Source organism: Cryptomeria japonica, chromosome 6 (assembly GCF_030272615.1).
Source record: "Cryptomeria japonica chromosome 6, Sugi_1.0, whole genome shotgun sequence".
NCBI classification, from domain to species: Eukaryota; Viridiplantae; Streptophyta; class Pinopsida; order Cupressales; family Cupressaceae; genus Cryptomeria; species Cryptomeria japonica.
In genome coordinates, this window is record NC_081410.1 from 521,932,681 (window position 1) to 521,955,604 (window position 22,924).

A 22,924-nucleotide genomic window follows, 5' to 3' on the forward strand; every position below is an offset into this window, starting at 1 on the left:
AAGACACCACCTCCAAAGAGTCAAAGAGCGTCACAATCGGTTAGATGATGCAAGGATACAAAGAGAATCATCCATTAGATCTTTATTTCTTCCAAGGGAAGAAAAGGACAGCGAAGATATATTGAATGGAAATAGAAATCAGTTTGATTTTCTGAGTTTGATCAGCAATTTTCCTTCATCTAATGAGTCAAATTTGAAACCTTGCATTGAGAACATTCAAGTTGGGAAGACTAGGTGTGAAGTTTATGAGTTGTTAGGTGGCATTCATAGTGGACCAGCCACTGAAGGTTTATCCATGTTGCAGAACAAAAACATCTACTATTCATTTGTGGACTTGTCACCTCTTTCATATGATAGGGCAGCGATGTACTTATTAATTGGTGACTCAGTTTTCTTAGATGTGATAGTGGGCTATGAAGATCAGTGTGTAAGAGACTATATTTGGTGCATGGCTAAACAATATATTTATTTGGCATCCTCCAATGAAGACATACTAACTTGTGGAGAAATTGGGCAAGTTGCAGCCGCTGATCAAAGGTTTTGGAGAGGTTTCCATCACACTTTGCTTGTTGGAAATTGTCTTATTGATGGGTCCATTTCAACATTGAAGATTGGTGGTATTTATGGTTTCACAGTGGCTATAGAGAGACACGGTATCGACGATGCCTCTTACTATCATTGTCTCTTCATGACAGATGGATGTGGATTTAGTTTTATTTGGGATCCAGGTGTTGATTCATTTGATACAGCGTCTTATAGGGATTATAGTATGTTGCTCCAGATATTAAGATTATATGGCACTTATATCAGAGGAGAGCAGCAGGAGCAGTTTATGTCCTACAGGTGGTTTGTGTGGGATCATGGTATAGACATGTGTAGTACCTTCCTTTCGTGGATCCTACATGGGTTGCTTCACTTCAGATGTATAGATGTAGTCGTGGGTGTACAATGGTTGTTGACACTTGGACGGTATGTTCGGAATATCACGAGGATGGAGCTGGAGTTTACCCACTATCCATCTCAGTTTATCGAGCAGAGTGGGACGACAGTTGATCCACAGGTTGATTGTCATCAGATAGCTGGCGTGGATGAGTTATGTGATGTTACTCCTAGTGAGTACTTTGAGCCAGTTGATGTGGCAATTTCACCTGATTCTCTAGACAGGGTGATTGTTTCATTGCTAGTTGGTGATTACATATTTTTAGATGCCAGCTTGGACAGTGATGATTTTAGTCAGTATTATATATTGTCTAGTGAGTTGGCATTAGATCTTCCGGCACATCAGCAGCAGTGTGTGGCAGTTGTGTGTCACTTGTGTCAGATGGGGTCAGATCACAGAGGGTCTTCCATGGATTGGCATTCATTGGATATTATGACGGATGTTATGCATGTTGGTGATCACAGACACACTAGTGGTCTTGGCATTTATGGATATTTGATCTATGGAGATGATATAGTTTTCCATTGCTCACTTGAGGTATTCAGCGGGAGCTATGCTTCGCTCTGGGACCCAGACAGTGTTGATTTGACAGCACAGGTGCTTCAGCATTTTGAGGAGCCATTCCAAACCGGGGCATTGCATGTTGTTTATATCAGAGATGAGCAGCACTTACATGCAATGATTTGTTTACATCTTATTTGGGATGGTGGAGGATTGGTGTTTCAGTTGCTTGTGGGCAAGCAACTCCGAGAGGGGAGGCTTGTCATGTCCCCTTTCTAGAGTGGACATCGGAGACGGAGGAGTTGGCCTATCATTGGAGTCTCGTAGGCTAGCAGAGGTTGATTGGGACTCATTCAGTGCATATAGTGATTGGATTTTGGCTTTACAGGCAGTTTGGAGCCAGTTTGGAGCAGTTCCTAGATTTTAGGGGGTATCCCTAAATTTTAGGAGGTCGTGACAGTTGCCAGTCGTGAGGTTATTCATGACCTTTTAGATGGTTTCAGTTTCAAAGAGATTGGGCTTGTTTCCTAAATTTTAGGAACATCCCTAGATTTTAGGGATGAGACTACCAGTGAATCCTTGATTTCCGACTTCAGTCACAGACAGGTGATAGGATGATTTTAGGGTTTGTAATGTCAGTTGGGCATTTTGTGGCTATTTGGGTTATATTTTTAATATTTCCTAAGTTAGCGTTTAATAATTAAATAAGGCTAAGTTGTTAGCCATTTTGGAGTAATAAGGGGATTTTTGGTCTCATCTGGATGCGCATCCTATTGTGTGATAGCTCGTTGGAAAGATCTTGAAATTCTTTAAATCTTTCTCTTTGGTCTCAGGGCAATTCAGTGAGCGGATTTCTGTCTATGGGGAAAAAGGTCATTTTCTAGTAACATGACCACTATAAAATAAGAAATTATAACATTTCCACTAGACCACGCCACTTGGAGACAATTAGGGTTCGATTTGCAATTGAGAGGGGTTATAAGGGGATAGGAGCTTCATTCTATGATTATCTTTTACACATTTTACATTTTGGATTTGAGATTTGGCTCTGGAAGAGCTTTTCAGCATCTGGGACGCCAACCCCAATGCCTTGCCTGTTTGGGACGTAGCCCCCAATACAGTGGTTTGGATTTGTTTGCAGCTATTAGCATCTTGGAGATTGTACGACATTCTTTCTGGAGGTTCAGCAATTCTGACAGAGTTCAGCGTGGGGTTTGGGGTTTCTAACCAGTTGGGTGTACTTGGCAACCATACGGCTGTACCTGGCAGCCACTTTCCTTCCCACGTGCAGCACTTGGAGGGCTGGAATCTTGCCACAACTTCATTCCTAGTTATGTTACTCTTTCAGCATCCAGGTTGGAATTATTCCTGATTGTAATCTTCCTGAAATTATTGGAAATCTTCATCTGGTCAAATATTTGATTTTATATTCAGAAATCTGCCTTGAATCGAATTTGTTTTGGCTGTATATGAACTTCATTTTCAGTACTTTGTTCATGTACTTGTACTTCATTATTTACTTGTTGAAAAATCATCAAAATACAAAAAGAATTCAACCCTTCTGCAACTTCTGTCTATTTCTGAAAGAAAATATTAATAAGCAGGAAAAATCAATTTAAATAAATAAAAATTACAGCAGATTGGTAAAAGAGATCCATCAGGGATCTTTCAGTAAGCATATGTTTTGTATTTTAACACTTGAATTACAAGGGGGTGGTAACTCGGTGCTATTGCATAGAAGCACCAATAATAATTCCTTCCAGATAATCAAGAATACTTTGTGTCCATTGTGGAGAATTTTGTTCATAAATAGAAATCAAATGATCTGAAATTATACTAAAGTCCACATGCCCTGAAGACCAGGAAGTACAGACTGCAAAGATGGTGGAATACAGAGGTGCCTAAAGCACTGTTGATGACAGGGAAAGAGGCTAGAGGGTTAAAATCCCAAAGCAGTGGATTGCATTCACTATTCCTCCCTACCACTAACAAATTCTTAAAGGTACTTCGTGCTAAGTGGGTCCTCTCACCTTATACATGTAGCCAGCAAAAATGAGGAAAAATGTTAGTGTGACTATTCGTTTGAGATGACTTAAAAACACATGGGCTACATCCCACAAAAGGTAAAATAATCTAGCAGAAAAACTATCTGAGCAAAGCAATGGTAAAAGGGGTGAAATAGAACTGGAGCCACAAATGAATATATAAGTGATGTAACTTCTTTTTGATAGCGAGTTTGGGGAAACTGGAATGAAGGCCTTGCTTATACCTATGTGAATATTACCATGTTGGCTGTTTGGTTGATCTGGATTTTTTTCTTGTTTAGTTGTATGGTTGATCTGATTTTTTTTTTCCTTGTTTAGTTTCATGATTGATCTGGAATGTATTTTTCAAGTTCTATGGTTGATCTGGATTTGCTCAAAATTCTTGCAGATATGATGATACAAATCCTGAAGCTGAGAAACAGGAATACATTGATCATATTCAAGACATCGTACATTGGATGGGATGGAAGCCTTTCAAGGTACTTTAGATGTATGGTTGAATGTTAACTTCTTATTTGTTTTTAGTCCAGAAGTACTTAGTGTGGTTTTATTGTCACAGATAACCTACAGTAGTGACTACTTCCAAGAGTTATATGATCTGGCAGTGGAGTTGATAAAGCGTGGTCGTGCGTATGTTGATCATCAGGTAACTACCATAAATGAGGCAAAAATATCTCCACTATTATAACAATGACATAATCATTGCATATTTGTAGTAGAATGCATAGAGATTTTTACTAATCAGAAAGGATTATGCATTATTGAAATATTTTTGACAGACACCTGAAGAGATAAAAGAGTATCGAGAAAAAAAGTTAGATTCTCCATGGAGAAATCGGCCAATTACAGAGTCATTAAAGTTGTTTGATGAAATGAGGCGAGGAATGATTGATGAAGGAAAGGCAACTCTTAGAATGAAACAAGATATGCAAAGTGACAATTACAATATGTATGATCTGATTGCGTATCGTATAAAGGTAAACTTGGATTTTTTGGGGTATTTTAGTCATTTGCAAACTTGGATTTTTTGGGATATTTTGTCATTGGCTGTTACTTTTCAATGTATTCACTTGACTGTTTACCTGTCTCCAGTTTACACCCCATCCACACACTGGAGATAAATGGTGTATTTATCCAAGCTATGACTATACACATTGCATTGTGGATTCTCTTGAGAACATTACACATTCAGTAAGTTTTCTGTCATATTTGTGTTTTAAGTGTTTTTTACATGCACATAATACCTGTGATTCCTCATAAGGTATTTGAATATTGGTATCTTTAAGAATTCATATTATATATTCAGGAAACAGTGTTTGATGGGCACTCCTTTTCTTTTCCCTTTGAGATGTCTAGGCATACTTGGGAAAGCCTAGTTGTCTTTAGGACAACCCAGCTAGTTATAACTGTCTCAGTTGATTGCCGGGCATCATTGATAGACTGGAGCAAGCACACAAACTCAAGAAAGAAAGGCCATCCAGCCACACCAACCACAACCTCCCATCCAAAGTTAACCAAAAATAAAAGAAAAGAAAAGGAAAACTAATTCCAATTTTTTTTACGAGTAAGGGAGAGGAGAGGATTTGAGTCTTAGAATTTTATTAAGTATTTATACTTTTATATTATTTAGGTTTTGGTTTTTAGGTGTACACGTCATACAATTGTCCACTTAGGACCAGATTTTCACCACAGGACCCTTACAATTCCAAATTGTAGGGATACTGCTCCAACTACAAACTGCAGAATTCCACTGCCACACACAGTCCAGTGCTAACATGTCACTTTGGGTATTTGGACCTGGGTCTCCAACATGAGAACCTAACGACTGAATCAATTGGGCTCAATCCCTTGGAGATTGTCATTTTTTTTTATTGTCCTCAATGAATAGGAATGAATTTTTGCTATCATGTTTCAGATTTGTGATGTTCATTGCATGGATATGGATGTTGATTCTTGATGATGTTTTGATGCTTAATTTTTAAAAGAAAAAGTCAAAGATGAAAAAATCTTAATCGGCAATAAATCTTTTGGCCGGAAATTTTAAAAAAATGGGGAATCGGCAAAAATTGGGAAAAAATCGGCAATAAATCGGCAAAATTATTGAACATTTGAAAATATATAATTTCTTAAAATATTCTAAAAAAAACACATATACACTAAATTTATAGAACACTAACATATTAATTTAGAATTTTAGTCTATACTATATTATTTAGAATCAGAATATCAGAATTAATTAATATGCAAATAGTTATAATGGTATCAGAAGATTAATTAATTTTAGACCAAACTGGTATCATTAATCTGAAATGCAAATAGTTATACTATAACTATATATAATCTGGAACATACTATATAGTTATAGTTTATAATATATATAGTTTATATAGGTATCATTAATCTGGAATATACTATATAGTTATAGTTTATACGATTGAATTTTTTTTTTCAAAATGCAGAAGTGAAACGGGTTTATACTTTATTCCACAAAATGTAAAACTGGTTTTTTAGAATGCAGAAAATATTAATAAATCCGTCGGCTGTCTCCCTCCAGTCAATCCTCTCCCGTCAGCCGGCCGTCGCGCGCGTTAAAACAATGAACTTTTTGCCCACAAAAATAAACTTTTAGGTTACGCAAAAAACATAACATTTTATGCATTTTTTAAAACGCGATTTTTTCCAGTTTTGCGCCCGATTTAATCGTGATTTAAGAAAAATTGGTTGCGATTTTAACAGCGATTAAATCACCTAAGGTTTTCACTTGGGAAAAATTGCAATTTTGGTGATTTTTTCATCTATGGAAAAAGTAATAAGCTATATATTCCTTGTTTTTTAATATGTATATACATGGGCTAATTTTATGCCTTAAAGGAAATTCATCCTTCTGTTTTCCTGTTGTCCTTATTCTGGAAACCTCATGGAACATTGCTTTTTTAGAAATTCTATTTTAACCTTGCCTTCATTGTACTGGTTACATTTTTCATTCTTTTTCAGTATGTCAAATTACTTTATGTTCTCCTCATGTGTCCTAGAAAGCATTCTGAACTTTTGACTGTTTTACCATAATGATACAATCTTTTATCTAACTGTTACTTTATTGTTTTCTACATTGGATGATCTTTGGCAAGGCTCATACTTGTCAGAAGGAACATTAAGTATGTTTGTTTCCTTAACCTTGCAGCTCTGCACACTTGAATTTGAATCTCGTCGTGCCTCTTACTATTGGCTATTGGAATCCTTAGATATATACCTTCCATATGTGTGGGAGTATTCCAGACTGAACGTGACTAACACAGTAATGTCCAAGCGTAAGGTTTGCATGCCACCCTCTTAACTATTCCAATTCATAGCTTTAATTTGTAGAAACTGAGTTGAGTTTTTTTATTTATTAATTTTAAATCATTTGGCTGCTAATGTTTGTATTGTTTGCATTTTCCTTGTAGCTAAATAGGCTAGTAAGAGAAAAATGGGTTGATGGTTGGGATGACCCACGACTTATGACACTTGCTGGTTTGCGGCGAAGAGGTGTTTCTTCAGATGCAATTAATACTTTTGTTCGAGGAGTTGGAATAACAAGAAGGTAATAATATTACACATTTCTTTTCTCATAAATTGGTAACTTAAAATGTTTTTATTAGTGAGTAATATTTTGTATGCCATGTTATTGGATATGATGCACTCAAAATACAAATTACTATAAGAAACAAAGATTTCTGATTGTAGGAAATTTCATTAACGTAGTCATGTGCAAGTATAAAAGTTGTTTAAAGTTTGAAACTGTAATGCAGCAATGCTAACCTGCATGCTCAAGAAACGATGTTTTATTTTTTTAATTTTATTATTAAAAGTTACATATGCAGACCAACTGAGCTGCTCTTCCTAATCAAATAAGGGTCTTTTGGAATGGCAAAGTAGTTATGCCATGGTAATGATGATATGCTTATAAAAAAATTCAAGAAATATAGTTAGTGAATTTCAAAATGTGATAAGGCTTTATAGTTTATACTATTCCACTTACTTAGAGCCTTAATTTGAATGAATACACAATTTCTATTGATATATTTATCAAAGAAACGGGACTTGGACTCGGACTCGGCTCCGACTCAGCAAGGTTGAATCGTCTCGGGACTCGGAGTCAAAACTTGGCCCAGACTCGGCAAAGTGAAAAACTCAAGAAATTTAGAGATTTTTAAAGATTTAAAACTTGTTTCATGCACCCTTTATTAAATACACCTTAAAGACACTAACTGTTGAAAATGTAGCTAGGTCGTATCCCTTGATTGGGCCGACCTAGCTTGGTAAATTTTAGCTATGGCCTTCGGCCTTAAAATTTATTGTGTAATTTGTAAATTCAATAGGTCAGGTCCCATTCATATGTAACTTGTAAAGGGTTATTGGTTAGGTCCTAACCTATGTAACTTGTGGTTATAAATGGGTCTGACCCCATAATGTAACTCGTGACCATTGGAGATTGGTCCCGCCTAGGCACATAAAACACTTAAAGGGCAAACACAAATGTAACGTGTGGAAGCATGGACCTATTCATGTAACTTAAACTAAAAGCATTATATTTTGGCGCCAAAGTCCTTAGCCGACTAAGGCAAGATATAATGCTTGTACCTCCTATATAATCAATGGATTGTAATCCATTTCATAGACAATAATGTGCACTTGATCAGCGAATACCACTCTGCCAGCGAATTCAATGTTGAAGTCAGCGAATATTCTCCAAGAGTCAGCTAACACATTCTGAGTGACAGCGAATTCACATTCTTGTAAATCGGCAGACTTCTGATCCAAGAAGCTATCCTCTTGCTGTGTGAACTATATCAGACTGATCTGCCCTAAGGTCTGCCCTACATCTGATTGGAGATTCAGTCAAGTTCAAATCAGAACTTGTGATTCAGATAAGTCAATTCTGTCATGCCCTAGGTGGGCGAATTTGTATTTGATTATCTTCTGACATTAATCTAATCAGATCTGAGATCTTTGGTTGCTGGGTTTTTCCTTCAAGAGGGAGGTTTCCTAGGGTACATGTGTGTTATGCATATGAATTACTTTGCATTCTGATTTTCTGTTCTATACTGCTAATCTGACTGCTAAAATCAACAATAACATCATCAAATAGAAGCTAATTTGATTACATACACAAGTATGCATCAATCACATAAGCATAAACGCAAATTGTAGCTGAAGGAAATAACAAACATAGATATATAAATATTGTCAAATGTATACAATATTACAAAACTCATGGAATAAAAAATCCATATCATCATATGATCAAATGAGATGCAAACTCTTCCTTTCCAACTCTTGATGCACCAAATGAAAGTATATGTTGTTATATGGAATTGGAGCCTAATCAGACTCAAAGGTTAAAATTTCCCTACTTTTATCGGCGCAATTTCCCCCCTAATTTTATGATGGGGGTTTGGGGGCAGCGCCCCTGATGCGCTCCCTGTCGCGATACAGGGCGGGGTCGAGGGGCAGTGCCCCGTGAGGCCAAAAGACTTTTATTATTTTATACAAGCGTTGGGTGTTATTTTTCTATTGTTTCTCTTCACGATTCACCTTTCTTCCCCTATTTTGCCAAATGAATGAAATGAAGTTCACTTTTAGGCTCAAAGCATAATATAAACAAAAAAAATCAATTCAAAACATATTAGAAGTTGTGTTTTTTTTAAGTTTTAACTTAAAGTTACATGTCGCCAGCTGAGTTTGGGAGTCGGGACTCGCCAAACGTGGCGATTTTGGGCGATTTTTTGACCCAGACCCGTTTGAGTCCAAGATCAAGCCCAATGGACTCGGCGAGCATGAATCGACTTGGAAATCGCCCAAACTCGGCGATTTTGGGCGATTCCTGTTTCTCTTATTAACTTCTGCAATTTCAGATAACAAACCCTTAAGTGTCAACTTTGAGATTGCAAACATTTGTTTCTTGAGTGTGTATTGTTTCAACTCTTATGATCCTACACTATTCTTGATTTCGATGAAAGAGAATTTTTTCATTCATGTTATCAATGATTTTTAACTCATTATAATTATCCCATTTTTTATCCTTAGTATATCAATGATTTTTTGACTCATTATAATTATCCCATTTTTTATCCTTAGTATGATGTGTCCAAGGTAAAAACTTGTGTCAAAATGCTACTTTATTTACCCTAAATAATAAATGGTTTTACTGTAGCTGCATTTAGATTCTGAGCTTACTGATACCAATCATCTCACGAGCAATTGAAATATTATTCTGATTTCTTTAATCAATCATTGTTTCTTTCAAATTTGTTCATCTTTGTGGACTTTGCTACTGCAGAACTGTAGTTCAGTAACACCACTCATGATAGTAATTATGACTATCCCTAAAATATTTATGCTTAAGTAGATACTCAACTGGGAGTGTTGATTTTCCAGGTTGAATGATCCAAATAAGGCCTACAGTGTTCATGATCCATGCTTAAACGAAAGCAATGACTATTTTGAAATTATTGAATCTATGCGTGATAGATTAATTTTAATTTTTTGTTCTATAACATAGATTATGAGAATTTACCTTTCACCCTTTAAAGTTTAAGGTACAGAAGAAGTTGTTCTAAGTATACATATTGTGTATCTGTTTTAATGTGAATATATACTTGTGGTTTTGTACATTAACTATAATAATGTTTTACAGTGACAAAAGTAGGTGAATGGGACTCAAAGTACATCAATTTACAATTGACAGTCCCGAATGCTAAAAGGAACTCCAATAACCAAAAGTAAAGTCTGTGAGGCCAAAACTAGGAAGCATTGAAACCAAATAAGAAAGGGGGAGGGTGACAACCTAAGACAATCAACATTTACAAAGCTATACAATAAACAGCAATAGTATAAATGGAAGAGTGATTCTTGAACCACATTTCTAAGTGAGTGAAATGTTTACTGGATTCCTTTTTCAGATATTGTTGCTTTTATCTGTGGAAAATTTAAACTACAACAGAACTTTATAGACTACATGCATAGACCACTTGTGAAAGCCTAATATTAGAGAATGTATGTACAATTAACTTTTCTCTTTTGTGGATAAATACCTTTGCATGTGAGATAAACAGTTCTTATCATAGTTCGCAGATTCGGACTCGGAGAGTACTTGACAGGCCCAAAATTTTCAACTCAGCAAATACTGGACTTAGAAAGTACTAAAAATGAAAATCTCATAAAGAGACATTTTTTTTGTTGTAAAATTCAATGACAAAATGTATTAAATTAAAAATTGACATCTCAGAAGAGAAAATGCATGGTTTTATAGCAAAAACAACATGTGAAAAATGCATTTTAACCAGTGTTTTACCTGCATAGACATTTTTACCCATGTTTTTTGCATCTATAAAAACACGAGAGTTAAACATGTGAAAACTCACCCAGCAAAAAAAACAGAGAGTACTCGACAACTTGGAGAGTACTCACAGGGTTTGCAAACCATGGTTCTTATGATAGCTTTTCTTAAAATCCCACTTATAGTTACTTTTCCATTGGATTGTTAAGAAGAGCTATTACATGTGGGATAAGTAACTTGACAAAGTGTGTGGCATGAAACTGGTCTCTTCTACAGCACTTTATTTGATCCTCACATTTCTTCCATGTTGGTTATAGATGTGAAAATTATAGTCGTGGAATTTTTTAATTTTACTTTTTGATTTTGCTAAAATTTTATGTTATCTGTGTAGTATATAAATGACAATAGATACAGAAAAGCTAAAATCATTTTTTTCTTGCAGTGATAATAGTATGATAAGGTTAGATCGTCTTGAGTATTATATCAGAGAAGAAATGAACAAAACAGCCCCACGAACTATGGTTGTTCTTAATCCTCTCAAGGTATCCCTTTAAACCTGTAGTGAAGCTTTTACCGATTCTCACACTTCCTCTTTAGTCCACTTAGAATATGTAGTGGGTGTAGATTTGTTACTTTTATGAAGCATTTTCATTATTTAGTTGAAGTTTTAAATTTGAAAATCATATGACTAACAATGGATTGATAGTATGGCGTATGTGCTATGGTGGCCTTTTTATAAAGTACATGAGCTTAATTTGGTGATTATGATAAAAAAATTGTTTGGTTTGAGTTTGTACTTGAATTCATTAAAGAAAAAAATTGGAAAATAAATCTTAGAAAAAAAGCTAAGTTGCTGAATTGCGTATGCGTATGGGTATGTTTGTATGATCACTGGTATGACATATTTTATTATTTAACAATATTGTATATATTATACTGTATCTAATTTTACTATGCTAATTTAATCATACAAATAAAATTTTAAAATTAAATTTAAATTATACAATATATAAATATACTATATTTCAAAAAATTGTATATATTCATAAATATAATTATATTTCAATTTAATAATATATATAAATTATGTAAAATTATATATGCATAATATTAATTAGATGTAATAAATTAATAAAAATTAATATAAAATGTAATATTTACTTATACAATTGAATAAATTATATAAAAAATAATATACTCGTCAAAGCATGTATACAAGATATTTGCAGAGTTTATTCATCAAAGTATAATACAAATGGTTATTGATCATACTTAATAAATATGTTTTGCCATTTTTCAGTGTTCCATGGGGACGCGTCCCCCCCCTTTTTGGGTGCGTCCCCCTGTCAGAAACGTCTCAGAGACAGGGGGACGGGGACGTGACGTCCCCCGCCACCGCCACCGCCACCGCCACCGCCACCGCCACCGAAGCGCCGCCGGGACGTGGAGGCGTCTCCGCGTCTCCCCGTCTCTCGAGAGACGCCCAAACGTCTCTCGAGGGACGGGGAGACGCCCAGGCGTCTCCCGCGTTCCCACGTCAAAGCTAACCAAAAAAAGCAGTTTTTAAAAAACATGTGACTTTTTTTTTTGGGGGGGGTTAAGGGGTAACCCTAATTGGATGTGGGCCAATAGAAAAATAACACCTGACGCCTTTAGAAAATAATAAAAGTATTTTTGGCCTCGTGGGGCGCTGCCCCTCGACCCCACCCTATATCGCGATAGGGAACGCGCAAGGGGCGCTGCCCCCAAACCCTCGTTGAAAAATATAGGGGGAAACTGCGCCGATAGAAGTAGGGAAAATTTAACCTCCGAGTCGAATTAGGCTCCATATAACAACACAATTAGCATTGAAGAAATCTTGGTATTTAGATTTAGTATTTCAAATTTCCTATAGTCTCATTTGAAATGTAATTCTTATACCGTAATACTGTCATACATCTTTTCAAAACTAGTTTTTCAAGTACTATATGTATATGTATAACTATATCAGCACCACCACCCCGCCGCCGTCCCCCCGCCGTCCCCAAACTTAGGCCCTTGGTCCCCCCATCTCGGAAATGCGTCTCCGTGTCCCCCCGTCCCCAACGCAAGTGGAACACTGCCATTTTTGCAATTTTTCACAATCCATTCATCAAAGTGCCATACAAGATATTTCAAGAATAGTACCTTCATCAAGCATCTCTTGAAAAAGACTTACAGCTTCTTCAGAATTTCCTTCATTGCACGTCCCTCTAATTATGGCACTATATGCCCTTAAGCTAGTGGCTAGGATTGTGCCATATATTTAAATAGAATAATACCAAAGTATCTATAAATAGATCGTTCACCTTAACCATTGGTACAAATTTATCAAGCCCCATTTGGAATTGGAATTGATAGCTCTGTGTCTTTTAGGTCCGACACGATATCTCATGAACTAACTATATATATCTCGTAGTGGATATGTGGTTTAGGGCTTCTACGAGGAGTTTTTTTTCAAAAAAACCCTTTGAAAATCGTTTGTGCAGTTCGAAACGTTGGAGATTCATGTAGGATTGCCATGCCATCATTAGAGTTGTTAGATTCACCATGTGAAAGTTGCAACGTTTTGAGTGGGAGAAATTTGAATCTTGTTCGAATCCGTAGGAGATTTGAGCTAGGATCCAATTCAGGGATGTTTAATACTTGGAATTCGACAACTGAGAAAACACGTAAATTATATAATTTGTGATAAAATTAGAATAAACAATTAGATATCTTATTATTTTTAAGATTAGACTTTTGATAAAATAGTTCTACATCATAGTTTCCATGGAGTTTTGGAATGAGGATACATTGTGGATAGTTTTTAAGGAGGGGGTGACTATGGAACCAAATTTGGGGATGAAGGGTGATAGTAGTGCAAATATAATATAGTGCTTGGAAAATGAATATTAAAAATTAATAAGAAAGAGCAATTGGAATTGTAAACTATTAAGCACAATGCATTGACTATACCAAATATCAACGCATTATTATATTAAAAATACGATGATAACATTAAAATACAATTGGTCAATGCCTTAGTGGTATACGTTTGTAATAATCCTCCCCAAAGGTCATGTCAAATTCCTCATTAGTGGAAATGCTGGAACCATCTAGCTCAATTTTTTTCCAAATAGAAACAACCAACCCTATTTGTCCTCGATCATGTTTAATCTGTGTTAGCTTCTCTTCCTCTACATTCCATCGCGTTGGTAGAGTTTCCTTGTACATAAGTGTGTTACGGTTCATTGGATGCAAAGCTCTATGTACAAATACAAGCTTCTCTATTCTTTTGGAGGTAAGTTTATAACTCTTGATAAAATGGATTAAACTGCATGTAGACTAGTTCCTCTTAGTAGTAGAAGAATTAAGATCTTGGGACAAGAGGCAAATTTGTCTAGTGTGCTTGTCAATGAATTAGGCTCATGCATAGTCCATCATAGTATTGGATCGTCGTATGCCATTGTCTCCCTATTCTACTTTGTCTCTTTTCAATATTCCACGAGTAGCGAATTTTGTTCAATCATGATGAATGGTGGTGGTATCCTCAATATTGTACATCTTATTAATTGCCTTCATAAGTTTGTCTTTACCTCAATATCTGCCATAGGGACAACTTTGCCAAACCTTTGCATGTACCACTTGGCTTTAATGCATAGGCATCCATGTTTAAGGGGGTGATGAGCTTCTTCCACCTATGCTAAACAATGAGTTGAATGTGTTCATTATAAAACTACAAGGTAGGGTCTAACATTTGTACAAAGGCCATCTTTAGCCATGCATGCTATCAAATTATCAATTAAGTCATATATTTCAAGATTTGGAGGATTAGAGTCCTCATATTTGATTGCTGTGAAGACTATGGATATCATGGAGGCAATATATTTGTCATTGACCTTAAAACTGTTGCTCTTCACCACTTCCTTCACCCTTCTCACCTACACTAAATTGGAGTTGGCCAACAATTTCACTCTTGTTTGAGAAATTTCTTAATGGAAAATATCTGAAATAATGTGATCTGTAGTGATTGCAGATAAACATTTGCATATCTCTGGCATCAAGTACTACTTGTTTGATCTAGTCTATTTTCCTGATGTCCTTGAACGCATTTTTCATGGCTGCACACAGCAAGGAGTCTACCATATATATATGTAGGCCTCTTCGACCAACTTCTTCATTGCTTTACACACATTGGCTGCACTTGTCACGTGTTGCATGTCATTCTCAAGGCCCTTTGTACACGTTACTAGTATATTGATGAGTTGGCGATGCCTAATGCACGTAGCTTTCTTTCTCTACATAAGAATGTCCATCTTGAAATGATTAATTTCAAAGATAGTGGTCCTCAATTTTGTCTTCCTTGGTGGCATATATGAAGCCCCTACTCTTATATTCTTAGTCACAACCTCCTTATAATAAGGAGAGTGAGCAACATTGAATGGACTGTATCATTTGCCCTGTCTTCCATTAGAATATTGAACATCTTTGCTGCTAGGTTGGGAGAGGCACTTGTCACTTGACATGTTTCCTTAGTCTTTGATGCATTGGATGGAAAAAGGGGGACTTGTACCATAAGCCATGCATTGTCAGGAAGTGCCACTGTCACTACCAGAGGTGGTGTGACTATGTCATGCTTATCCTTGCCACCAACCAATTGCCATATCTCACCTGGCTGTTTCAGTGACAATCCTTTACACGTTGCAACACCCTTGGTGGAGATGCAAGGACGATACACATTAGCTCTAATAATGTTGCCATAGGATCCTAAGCCACAAAGAAAGCAATTCCATAGCAGCATCCCACCTGAACTACTGATTTGTTTGTTCCCAAATTGGTTGCAAATTGTTTTTAGAGGGGTCTTCTTATCAAAGGAAGCTTTTGCAAAATCTTGCAATTATATGGAAAAGCAAGTGGAATGAGAAGCACTCCTCATTGGACTAGCTTCTCCATTCTCCTCATTGGATCTCAATTTGAATTTAATTTTCAATGCTAGAGTTCTGAGCGCCTCCTCATTGTCACTCATACAATGAGAATTTATAGTGACACTATACAAAAAATGGAATTTATTATTTAACATAGGCATAAACTTATTGGCAAATGCAAGGGCTCAAGACACAAGGATTCTCTTTTGTTTTTCTTACATCAGGTCAGATGAAGCACTAAATTAAATGATACACAAAATTTAGAATCCTCGTTTCTCAATATTCGTCAAACAAGGATTTTGCCTTTGTTTTGCTTACTCAAGGTGACAAGAAGCATAGAAGCAGAGGATACACAAAAGATGCAATCCTAATTTGATTATTAGTATTAACATTTGATAATGAAACAAAAAATATAAAAATTAAATACTAACAGTTGTGAGAATTTGCCAAGACCTAGAGGCAATGGAAAGCACAAATAAGAGAGACAAAATGTATGATAGGAATAAGCTGTATTCTATCAAGATGCAAAATATGATCAACTGGATCATTACAAGATGTTCAATGATTCCCCGTACAAATAATGTAGATGAGCCTGCTTATATAGGCAAGGCTAATGGATATGTGAGCACACAAACATGACATGTGGCATAATAAGAAACAAGGGTAGGTAGGAAATAGGTGTGGGTAGGTAGGAGAAATAATATAATATTCCACATGAGGTGGAATGTAACAAGAAGATAAGATCAACACCATAAAAGGTGGAAATTCTCCTACACACACTATCCCAATGTGGCACAAACACCCAAGTGTCTCATACCCAAACTACTATTAAATGCATGCACCTAAGTAAACTTAAGTAAGGTGTAATAATATCCATGATGAATAATTATTTACACCAACAACAGTTAAAAATGTTAATGTTTTAGCAACACAGAAATTTGAAACAAAATACACAGAATTTATCTTGGGAAAACCCTCCACTTGAGGGTGAAAAACCCAGCCCACTCAAAAATGAACTTTATTATATCTCTGAAAATGAATACAATTGTTGATAGTTTCAGATTACTATCAATCTCAATAAGATAAGTTTGATTCTCCACAAATCAATCTTGACAATGAAGCCAAATGATACATCTCTTATACATTCTATAAACCTTCATAAGTCTGAAAATTCAGAACACAGAAACATATAATAAATCTGATCTGACAGACTACATGCACAATATTCTCAACTTGCTACAGACAAACGAGAGAAGCCAGCAATATATATCTATCCATTTGCCGAATAAGAAAATGAATATAAAGAATCAGAATTGCAAGTGAAGAGACACCATGAATGAAGAAGAAAATACACCAACAATTACATCTTCACCGACAGCCATATGGACATGAAGAGTAATCGATTGCCACAACTACACCGTCAGCCACATAGACATGAAGAGTCAACGACAGAGAAGTGAAGAGACTCCATGGTGGAGAGGAAGAGTCATTGACAGGAAAGTGAATCAGAAAAACATAAAATAAAGTCATGAAGACACACAGGTGACTTTCACCATGGCTACTCCCAGTGGGTGGATCCACCATAGCTACTCCCAGAGGGTGGAACAAGGATTTCACCTCGAACTTCTCTCTCAGAGAAGAACTCGTTAACCAAGGGATTTCACCTCGAACTTCTCTCTCAGAGAAGAATTCATTAACAAGGGATTTCACCTCGAACTTCTCTCGCAGAGAAGAACTCATTAACAAGGTATTTCACCTTGAACTTCTCCCTCACAGAGAAGAACTCATTAGCAAGGGCTTTCACTTCAAATTTCTCCATCACAGAGAAAAATGCATTAACCAAATTTTCACGATGACGTGGCTCCCTCTGAAGCTGAAATGTCAGGCTCTCTTTGAAACTGAAATGACAAGCTCCCTCTGAAGCCGAAATGCTAAGCTCCCTCTGAAGTTGAAACGTAAGGCTTCCACAAGCTCCCTTCGAAGCTGAAATCAATCTTTTGACCTCTTCGTCCAAGGTTACTTCTGACGATATGTCAGAGTCCCTCTGAAGCACAGGATCTACCTTCAAGTGGTTAGGCTGTATAGAAGGAACCTTGCTCTGATACCATGTTAATGTTTTAGCAACACAGAAATCTGAAACAAAATACACAGAATTTATCCTAGGAAAACCCTCCACTTGAGGGTGAAAAACCCAGCCCACTCAAAAATGAACTTTATTATTTCTCTGAAAATGAATACAACTGTTGATAGTTTCAGATTACTATCAATCTCAATAAGATAAGTTTGATTCTCCACAAATCAATCTTGACAATGAAGTCAAATGATACATCTCTTATACATTCTATAAACTTTCATAAGTATGAAAATTCAGAACATAGAAAACATATAATATATCTGATCTGACAGACTACATACACAATATTCTCAACTTGCTACAGACAAATGAGAGAAGCCAGCAATATATATCTATCCATCTGCCGAAGAAGAAGAGCAATGAATATAAAGAATTAGAATTGCAAGTGAAGAGACACCAGGAAGGAAGAAGAAAAGACACCAACAGTTACATCTTCACCGACAGCCATATGGACATGAAGAGTCATCGACAGCCTCACCGTCAGCCACATAGACATGAAGAGTCACCGACAGAGAAGTGAAGAGACTCGATGGTGGAGAGGAAGAGTCACCGACAGGAAAGTGAAGAGACTCCATGGTGGAGAAGAGGAGTTAGATATTATCTTAGATCTCTATTGCAGCTATAAATCTTCAACAAAAAAAAACTTTAAAACTAAAACAGGATTTCTGATTTTCATTTTACTTTTGTTTTTCTTACTTGTGATCAAATGAGGTATATAAGTAGGAGATACACAAATGTTAAATGAGATTTAGAAAATCAGCTATATCATTATGTTCACCCAAAATTTTACTTTTAGAGATGCTTAAAGTATTTCTACAACATATGCTGTTCCCTTCACTTTATGGACACATTTTACTTTGTTTTCTCTCTTTTCGTACAACAGCTTTATGACAATTTGTTTGACTGATCTATGCAGTTCAAATCCACTTGAAATTTGTTGAACATTTTTTATTTTATGACAATTCCTTGTTTTTGCATTATCCCATTCTTTTCTTTCTTCTTTCCCACTAGGGCAATTGCTCATTTTTGTCTTCTCTGAGAGCTTGGACACATTTTAATTTCTTCTCTCTATTTCATATGATAGCTTTATGATGACTTTGCCGGTCAAATCCACTTGAAACAGTCTAATTATTTAGGTTCAGATTGACTGAAATTTGTTTGACTGTTTTGATTTTATGATAGTTGCTGGTTTTTACCTTATTTCATTTTTTTGTTTTTTTATTTCCTATTCATTCTCCAAGTCCTTTCTCATTCTGATATGACAAATGCTCTTTAGAAAGAAGCTCTATGTTGAAGGAAACATCTTTTGAAGAAGATTAGATGGCTCTGATGAAGCCTCTCCATCTGTCTGGACAGATTATGAACATATTTACAAGTTGGAAGAGCCAGGCAGTTAGCTTGGTACTCAAATAACTCTAATTATAGTAAACGTCTGTTGACTTAATACAAAACCTAATATAGTTATTTGTAATTGGAATTTAGACTAGATGGGTGAAATAAATGTGGGTATCCTTATTAAATAACTGATTATAATAAACCTCTATTGTTTGAATCCAAAACCTAATATATAACAGAGTTAAGACTTGATTGATGAAATGAGCTTGGGTATCCTTGCTGAAAGGTATACACATGCTATGCACAATATACTGACCAATCTAGGTGAAAGTACTGCACCAAACTGATGGTGTATCATACTTGCTAGTTTGATAAAGGACATCTAGTGCTCATATGTTGATTTATCAGTTAAAGACTGAAGACATTCAGAAGGATAACATTTTACTAAGCAGGACATATCTCATTTCTCTTGTTGAATCACCTGGTTACCGCAGTTACACTGGAAGAATGGGTGTTAGATATGCCTATCATGTATATCATCTACTTTCTATAACTCTATGAAGGTCATGGTAGGTTAGTCTGGCAACGTGAGCTACAAAACAAATTGGGTGGTTGTGATTAATTTACCAGATTAATATTTTCACAGGTAGTTCTTACAAATCTGGATGCTAGTGCTACAATGGAATTGGATGCAAAGATTTGGCCTGATGCTCAAGAGGGAGACTCTTCTTCATTTTATAAGGTAAAGCTTTGGAAATCCTTGTTGAATTTCATTTGTTAAACCATTCATATGTTGTCAACTTTGGAAATTTTTTATTTAGTTTTCATTTTTATACCCTATGGGTCATTGGTATTTTAATTTAAGAGATTACCTTTTTGGCAATCAAACAATGAACTTGTATAGTTCAGTTGGTTATTGTATTCTAATCTTGCTGTTAATTGCCCAAACATACAAAATTTCGGCCCTTTCCATGTTGACTTCCTCATGCAAAAGAATAGGGGATGACTTTTTTTGTTAGATCTTATACCATGCTAAATAAAGTCTAGTATCCCTTTTGTCAGGACTCATTATTTCAATAAAGAGATTTTCTTGTCGTCTTTTTTTGTCATTCAGAAAGTTTCAAGTTTTATATGCTTCACTAATGTCTTCAGGTATGTAAGAATATAGATTGTTTTATTTCAGTTGATGCATTAGAATTTTTTTAATATTTCAGACAGTTTACAAATGTAGCTTGAATGAACATCTAAGCCAATTGATACTAACTTTACTGAGCAATACAATACTTAGTTGTTGAAGAGCATTAACATTTAGATAATAACTTTACTGCTAGAACCAAATAATGGAAGACCAAGAGTCACCACTTAGAATTTCACCTTAGCTGTCACTTTGGGGGATTTGAACTTGGAAAGAATGTAGATGGTTTTCTTTCAGTACATAAATTACAAATATAGCTCAAATGAGCATCTAAGGCAACTGATACTGATACTTGCTCCTTACGAGCAATACAATACTTAGTTCCTTGAGAGCATTAACATTTAGACAAGAATTTGGGAAGTTACTGGAAGCACAACAGTGTAAGACCAAGAGTCACCACTTAGAATTCCATCATGATGTAACTTTTGGGGATATGAATTGGGTCTCCACAATGAGAACCTGATGTTTTAACTACTTGATCTCAGCCCCTGGACATGTATTAGAATTTCAAAATGCCTTCTGAGGCTACAAGTAGATACAAATTCAATATCGTCTTTAGCTATGGCATCTAAATTTTGAATGACTAAAAATCCTTCCAGCACATATAAAATCTTTGACAGATAATGCACTGAATGATTTCAAATGCTATCAGTTTTTGGGTTGTGAAACAGGTATAATAAGCCTTTACCACTTTAAGTGGGTAAGAAATGGTAACTTAGTGTGTTCCAGAATTTGGTATTGAGACCATTGGGCATAGATAGCCTGCATATCATTTTGAAATGTTGGAGCTAGCATGATTATGACAAGAGCAAGGACGCAGCATATATTCTTCTCAAAACATATTAATGAAATATCATTCACAATGATTAATTTTTTTAACATTTGACTAGTCACTAAACACTAAACATAAATGTTTTCAGCTATGGGTGACATTAATGAAACTTGGATAGTGTCTATTCAGCTGCTGAAGGGCCTGAATTCTGAACATGCATAAGTTTGTGCAAATAAATGGAACTTGGCATTGTTTTGGTGAAGGTGAATGTCCTTTCTGTTTATATCAACTGTGTTTGTCATCAGGCTTTAAAGAGACAGATGTGATTTAGTAATCATTTAGCACACCTCTCTATACACCGAAAGGACAACTGGTTATATGCAAGGTTACCTGCCACGTTCCTTGGCATTGAAGATCACAACATGAATTTGCCTCATACCTTACTTGAAGTAGGTGGGATTTCACTAGCTAGACTTAGGCATAGGAAGTTTCCCTTTAATTTCCACAATATTGCTCGAGCTAGTCCCTAACCAACACAATAGACTAAAACTGTTTGTCTGGATGACTTCTAATTATATTTCTACATTTGATCATCTTTCACAACCACTATATGTTTGCCTTGTTCTGGCGGTTTCCACATTTGCTTCAAATGTCAACTTGGCACTCAGCAGCCCTTGACATCTTGCATTATTGCTTTTCAAATATTTGCTTTTGTTTGATGAGGCTCCTTTTTCTTGCAGAATAATCTGTTGAGACTGCATGTGCAGGTACCCTTTACAAAAGTTGTGTACATTGAAAAATCAGATTTCCGAATGAAGGATTCAAAGGATTACTATGGCCTTGCCCCTGGGAAAACAGTTTTGCTGAGGTATATTTTTTGCGTTATCTTCCATTCATCTAATAAGTAATATGCAAAATAAACGACAGAATCCCTGATAGTTTCTAGGGTACACGCGTGCAAGTTTAAAACCATTGTATTTTGTTGACTTATTTAATTTTGTTTCGAGACTCCTGTTTTATACTAAATATTTTTATAAAACCTTTTATCATGAATCTCTAAGCTATAACATCATTACGTAATTTTGTTTGTCCTTTATTATTTGCTTGATGCTTATAGAATGGTTTTTCCAATTTTTGGCAGATATGCATTTCCAATCAAATGTACAGAAGTAATTTTCGGAGATGACAAGGAAACTGTCATTGAACTACATGCTGAATATGATCCAACAAAGAGTGTAAAACCAAAGGTGATGTTTTGTTTTACCTTTAACTACTTTGTTTGTTGCCTATAATGAAATATTTTGATGAAGAATTACCATGCAATGCAATGCAGGGTGTTCTCCACTGGGTCGCAGAACCATCTCCTGGAGTGGATCCCTTTAAAGTAGAGGTCCGGTTGTTTGATAAGCTATTTCTATCAGAGGTTAGTATTGTATGGGATTGCAATGATTTGAGAAAGATTTATAATACACAGAAGGTGGTAAGAATCTTATACATCTTTCTCATATTTTCTTTTTTCCTTTTCTTACTCAGAATCCAAGTGAACTAGATGATTGGCTGCCTGATTTAAATTCTAAGTCAAAAGAAGTGATACCAGAGGCATATGCTACTTCCAACTTGGAAAAGGCTAAATTTGGTGACAAATTTCAGTTTGAAAGGATGGGTAGGTTCTTTTCCATGCATGCCATGTTTCTCTGAGTAGATGATTTTATTCACAAAGATTATGGGATGAATGTGTTGATTAACTAGTGTTTTTGAA

At 35.7% G+C, this 22,924-nt stretch overlaps 1 protein-coding gene across 2 annotated transcripts in view; it reads left to right on the forward strand.

Annotated features, from left to right (window-relative positions):
* Window positions 1–22,924, forward strand: part of LOC131067960 (glutamine--tRNA ligase) — a 97,173-nt gene that overhangs the window by 73,574 nt on the left and 675 nt on the right. For both annotated transcript variants that reach the window (XM_058003129.2, XM_058003130.2), the window contains exons 12-23: window positions 3,875–3,965; window positions 4,046–4,132; window positions 4,266–4,463; window positions 4,579–4,677; window positions 6,668–6,799; window positions 6,930–7,066; window positions 11,247–11,346; window positions 19,845–19,940; window positions 21,933–22,033; window positions 22,307–22,412; window positions 22,499–22,588; window positions 22,699–22,828. In XM_058003129.2, the coding sequence (XP_057859112.2) occupies window positions 3,875–3,965; window positions 4,046–4,132; window positions 4,266–4,463; window positions 4,579–4,677; window positions 6,668–6,799; window positions 6,930–7,066; window positions 11,247–11,346; window positions 19,845–19,940; window positions 21,933–22,033; window positions 22,307–22,412; window positions 22,499–22,588; window positions 22,699–22,828 (1,367 nt within the window). The remainder of the gene's footprint in view (window positions 1–3,874; window positions 3,966–4,045; window positions 4,133–4,265; window positions 4,464–4,578; window positions 4,678–6,667; window positions 6,800–6,929; window positions 7,067–11,246; window positions 11,347–19,844; window positions 19,941–21,932; window positions 22,034–22,306; window positions 22,413–22,498; window positions 22,589–22,698; window positions 22,829–22,924) is intronic.